The sequence below is a fragment of the Sinocyclocheilus rhinocerous genome, unplaced genomic scaffold, assembly GCF_001515625.1.
Source record: "Sinocyclocheilus rhinocerous isolate Xijiao unplaced genomic scaffold, SAMN03320098_v1.1 scaffold826, whole genome shotgun sequence".
Classification (NCBI taxonomy): domain Eukaryota; kingdom Metazoa; phylum Chordata; class Actinopteri; order Cypriniformes; family Cyprinidae; genus Sinocyclocheilus; species Sinocyclocheilus rhinocerous.
The window spans coordinates 177369-182632 of NW_015631742.1; the positions used below are offsets into that span (position 1 = coordinate 177369).

Sequence of the window (5264 nt, forward strand, 5' to 3'; positions counted from 1 at the left end):
ATATTTTATGGTAAAACCAAAAAAAATGGTTTCTGAAATTTTTGGAATTATCATCCAGGTATTAACATACAAAACAAAAGTGATTATACTATCCATATACATTTGTGAAAAGGTAAAATTGTCTCAGTGGTCGCAGATAGTAGCACATCATAATGCATTGGTTGCATGAAGTTCTTGTTGCAAAGTACAGGCTTTGGTAAATTTTGCAATAGCAATTTTCTTAAATCATACATTTATAACGTGTCTATGTTCAAGTCTGGCACGCGCATTATGCACCAGCATACCTTTTATATTGGCTGTTGGTTTAGTGTAATTGAATGGTCTATGAGAACACGAGTGTGTATTTACCCAGTATTTGTATGGGCTACCTCCACATTCTCAGTCAGTGGTAAATTAATGAAAGATCTTTATTAGCACATTTATAAAAGTAATTCTCCTTGCTTAAAGACCACCCTCCCCCGCACATCCAGCAGTTTTAAGAGTTTTCAAGAAGTTCACACCGCTAAGCACACGGGGGCACGAACGAAAATCATTTGGAATTACGAGAATCATTACTTCACAAATCATTATTCTCAATATACAGTTAGAATGACAAGATATTTCAACGGCTTTATACAGAGTTACTGCACAATGCCTGGGCGAACACTTTGCATGTCATCTCCGTGAAGTCTCACTGATCACAAGTGATCTGAAACGAGGACTTGGCGTTTTCCCATCAACATCAAAGTGATACTGGCAGTTGTGCAGGATTATAGAAACGAAAAAAGAAGCACAAAATAATCGATTGATAATCGATTAATAATCCATCTCGTCCAATCCACCTGCTTGTTCTGTTTAGGCATAGCACTCCCCACCATTCAGCTGTTTGTCAAATAGAAAAGTGACACTTCTTTAAGTTGCTTTTTCGTTTTGTAGAGACGTGTCGGGTTTTAATGTGCTGCTCATGTCAATCTCACCTGTTAACGTAAGGCTTGGAAATATGATACAAAAAGAGAAAATTCGAGAATTGTCTTTCAACATAAAACAAAATATTCTTATTTACACCTCTTTTCCTTTGTACATTTTAGAGGGTCACTGCAAAGCCCACGATTTATGACCTGGATTTGATATCAGGATAATTAAATATGAATCTACCATTTAAATATTCTTTGCGTCAGGGATGCACCAACAATTCACATTTGTAATACTGACAAGTTAAAATAATAATAATAATAATTTGTGAAACGAAGCGTCCCTGTAGTATCATATCCCGTTATTATTGCGTTCAGTATATAACGGTCTGTATTTGTTTTCTCCAGATTTAACATTTAGGGGTCCAGATTCGACACCAGGCTTTGAGGGTAGAAATACGGCGAGGGGAACATCCTTTGCAGCGCAGAATAATTTCCAGCCTCCGCTAACAATTCCAGTCCGACCGCAGTTTGCCTCTTCCACTTCGTCCTTTTTTATCCAAGACGAAAAAGAATGATGTTAGTATATAAAAATAAGATTGAAATGATTTAACTACTAGTGTTTAATCTTTTGATCATAACAAAAAGAAAACAATTCACCGAGTAGCCTACGTTTATTGTCTTGCACGCCTATTCCCAAGCGAAACATAAAATTCAAAAATAAATAAAATCTGAATCCTCTATGATTTATCGTCTAAGTTGCCTATCTGTATAAATATCAGTTTTGACCACACAATTCAATAATAATAATATGATTTACTTTAAAACGTCTGAATTGCAATATGAGGGCCACGAGTCTGCTGAGAGCTATGTGAAAGTTTCCTGAAGTATTCTGATATTTAATTCACATTAATTGTGTAACTAATATAAACAATATATAAGGTAAAAAGCAGGCAGCAAATGTCCCAAATAGTTCAGTAATTACTATTATTTAATCGAGGACGCATGCACCATTCGTGGATAAAATGCTGCATATTTATTTCAAATATTTAACTTGTCACAAAATTAGATGCTGCGAATACAATTGGAAAATATGCAAATAAACCACTTGTAGAAGTACAATATATCTATTTTGAATTTTGCTACTGTCAATTTTCCTGTTATAGAATATCTTTTTTTATTTGTATTTTTTACATTTTGCAGTTCTTTTTTAAGCTATAAAATAAGAATGATGTGAATCTTTGAGCCCCTTTAAAAATGAAAAGCTAAACATTTTATGCTTAAATATAAAAAATGTGGATATTTATTCTGTAGCATTTCCTTTACTTTTAGTGAAGCAAAACCGATGCAACCACATCATCTGACATTTATTATCGTCTTTGGCAGGAGACTAATAAATCAAAGGAAAATTATATGATAGGCCTATACACCCAAGTGCATATTCTCTTATTAATATTGTAAAAATAAAACGAATGTCGGTAAGAAAAATTACATTTATAAAATGACGCTGATATCAGAATAATTACCATTTAATTTCTTCAGAGTTTTTTTTATTTTTTTTTATTATTATTTAATGCTGCTGGGATGTACTCAAGCATTTGTTTCCAGCTGACCACATGCTCACCTCCTGTTCTGGTACCAGGTTTTGACCTGCGTGTCGGTCAGGTTGAGAGATGCTGCCAGCTCCATCCTGTCCTGCACACTCAGGTACTTCTGACGCTCAAAACTGCGCTCCAGCTGGGCGAGCTGATGGTCAGAGAAGGCGGTCCGCGCTTTTCGTGGCTTCTTTAGGCGAACCTGCGGGCTGTCTCTGCTGCTCGAGATCTCCCTGTCGCCCTCCTCTTTCACTGAAACATCACATAGAACGAAAGGGCACTGATTAGAATGAGTTAGTTAGCCCAAGTGTATCAGTAGACCCTGCTCTGGCAAGTAATCACATGTTATGGTGTCAAAGGTTTCCACATATCCTATGCTAAACCCTTGATGGTTTCACGCGTGCTTGTAATTCTGTCATGCATTTTTCAGATTTTATTTTCAGAATGTGAATACACGAGGGTTGTGATATTTAATTCACCCCTCTCTCCCTATCTAAACCAAACTCTTTTCTCTCTGAACCCAGAAAGAGAGGGACACGACGCGAGAGACCTTGCCAGTCGAGTAGTTGAGTCGTCTCTCAAGGAGCACAATAATCCGGCTAATTGAGCCACAAGGGATGGAAACCTTTCAACCGAGAACCGGAGAAACTTCACAGGGCCGGGGATAAGAGCGAAATAAAGAGCGGACCGACCCCGTGCGTTACAAATCTGATTAGCACTGGGACAAATTGCATCAAATCCCTGAAATATAAGGGGTAGAAAGGCAAAAATCAAAGTGGCGCACACACTCTTTACAAGCGCTCTGGAGATGGAATGGCTTTGATTTGGAGAGCATTAATTTTGATCACCGCTCCTATAGACTTGCCAAGCTAATAATGTCATGATGTGAGAGTAGAAATATATTTGGATTTATAGCTGAAGGTTGGCGAATAGTTGAGACCCATCATGCCCTACTTCCTCTAAGAGAGCAAGATTTTGGTGATAACACTTTTACAAAATTGTCAGAATCAGCAACGACCATACCAGTCTTCAGTAGGCCAAACACACGGACACCAATAACTATAACAATACATTTATTTAATTAATTATTTGTAATAAAGACAAATAATAATAAAAATAACGTTTTATTTAATAAGGGCATATTCCTACATTTATCAGTAGTCACTGGCCTTTATGTGTTAGCATCACTAAATCAACCTAATGTTATGTCACAGGAAACGATCTTTCACGCTTTTTTTCCCCCTCAGATGTAATTTCACCTGGACAAATCCTTAATGAATCTTGCTGATGATGTTTATCAACTTCCTGTGCTCTGCACCTAACAATGAGCTTTAAACTAATAAGCACGTTAAAATGTATCATATAGTGAATAATCCACGTAAACAAATGAACTATATTTCTTGCACTGAAATCACAAAGATTTCATTTCATGATTTTTACACTAGCGACAAATGCATTCATTGATTTCAAAATATTTAATATGAATTTTACGAGAGATGATTGTAAAATGTTTTGGATTATAAAATGATTATGTCATGTGGATTATATCTATTTATCTATCTATCTATCTATCTATCATCAGTCTTATCTCATAATCTGTTGTCCTTTATAGAAACAACGCCTAAAAATGAACAAAATTAATAAACAATAAAGCATGAAAACTATAATATTTATTATTTATTATAAATACTATAAATATTTCAATTGATTCTAGTTTAAGCTATTTATTTCTATGCCCCAATTCGTTAAAAGACATAGCCAAGGGTAGTCAAAAAGCCAGCCTGCTTGAACTCCATGCAGTATAAATGTGTCAAGTTCTAGATCATGTGCAATAATTTTAAAATATCACTAAAAAAGCGATGTGATATTTTTACCTTTGTATTCACAGTCTGACGATGAGTTACTGTGGATCTTTTCAATGAAGTCGTCTGCGATTTTAGATGCCAGTCTCCCTGACTCCTGAGTCGGCTGGCCGTTACTGGAGTAAGGAGCACACGCCGCCAAGGGTTTACAGTCAGCCAGAATATCTCTTATTAAGAAGGATGAAGTGACAGTCCGAGGTTGCGATCCGGCGGAGATCGGCCCATGCTGCAAATGGGACGCGAGCCCGAGCAGGTGACCCTGTCTCTGCGCAGCGTCCTCACCGCACTCCCGCCGCGGGGACGGAGGAGAAGAACAACCGCTCTCTAAGTCTGACCTGGGGCTGAACTCCAGCGGGGACCGGCATTCTCCTACCAAACTGTCCCTCTTCGCGATGACTGGGCTTCCAGGCCTGTGGGAGAGCAAGGAGTCGATTCCAAAACTGGAGCCGTTGGTGGACGCTTCCATCTCCACACTGCTGCTTGCGTGAAGCCTCTGTTCAGATTATCATCTGTATTCAACCAAGTTCTGCGTGAATGGCGCTCGATTTAATAGCGATCTATCCAGGAGGAAAATCCAAAGCAGAATCGGAAATGAGAAATATTCATCCGCTGTCTGGGAAAAAAAAACTTCCTTCTTCCTTGAGGACTTTTAATTTAAGTTTAAAAAGGAAAAGGAGGTTTCTTGAGGAGGTTCTGTATAAAGTACACACAGACCCTGCCTCCAAAAAAAATTTTTTTTTTCTTTTTTCTTTTTCTTTAGCTTCTCACTCACTCCTCAAAAAATCGATACAGCCTAAATATACTCTCGGCTGGCAAATGTAATTTTTTTTTTTTTTGAGTCCCGGTATTTCTCGAAGACGCGAGACGCATCGATGGTAGCTTTGAATTTTTTTTCAAATTATTTTAAAAAACTGTTC

General features: G+C 37.4%; 1 protein-coding gene across 1 annotated transcript; it reads right to left on the bottom strand.

The window, feature by feature from the left end:
* Nucleotides 1-1307: 1307 nt before the first annotated feature.
* Nucleotides 1308-5238, bottom strand: LOC107741964 (barH-like 1 homeobox protein). The gene is made up of 3 exons (XM_016554788.1): nt 4360-5238; nt 2515-2737; nt 1308-1440 (listed from the first exon to the last, which is right to left on the bottom strand). The coding sequence occupies exons 1-3, from the start codon at nt 4811-4813 to the stop codon at nt 1308-1310; spliced, it is 810 nt and encodes a 269-aa protein (XP_016410274.1). The 5' UTR covers nt 4814-5238.
* Between the last annotated feature and the right edge of the window lie 26 nt (nt 5239-5264).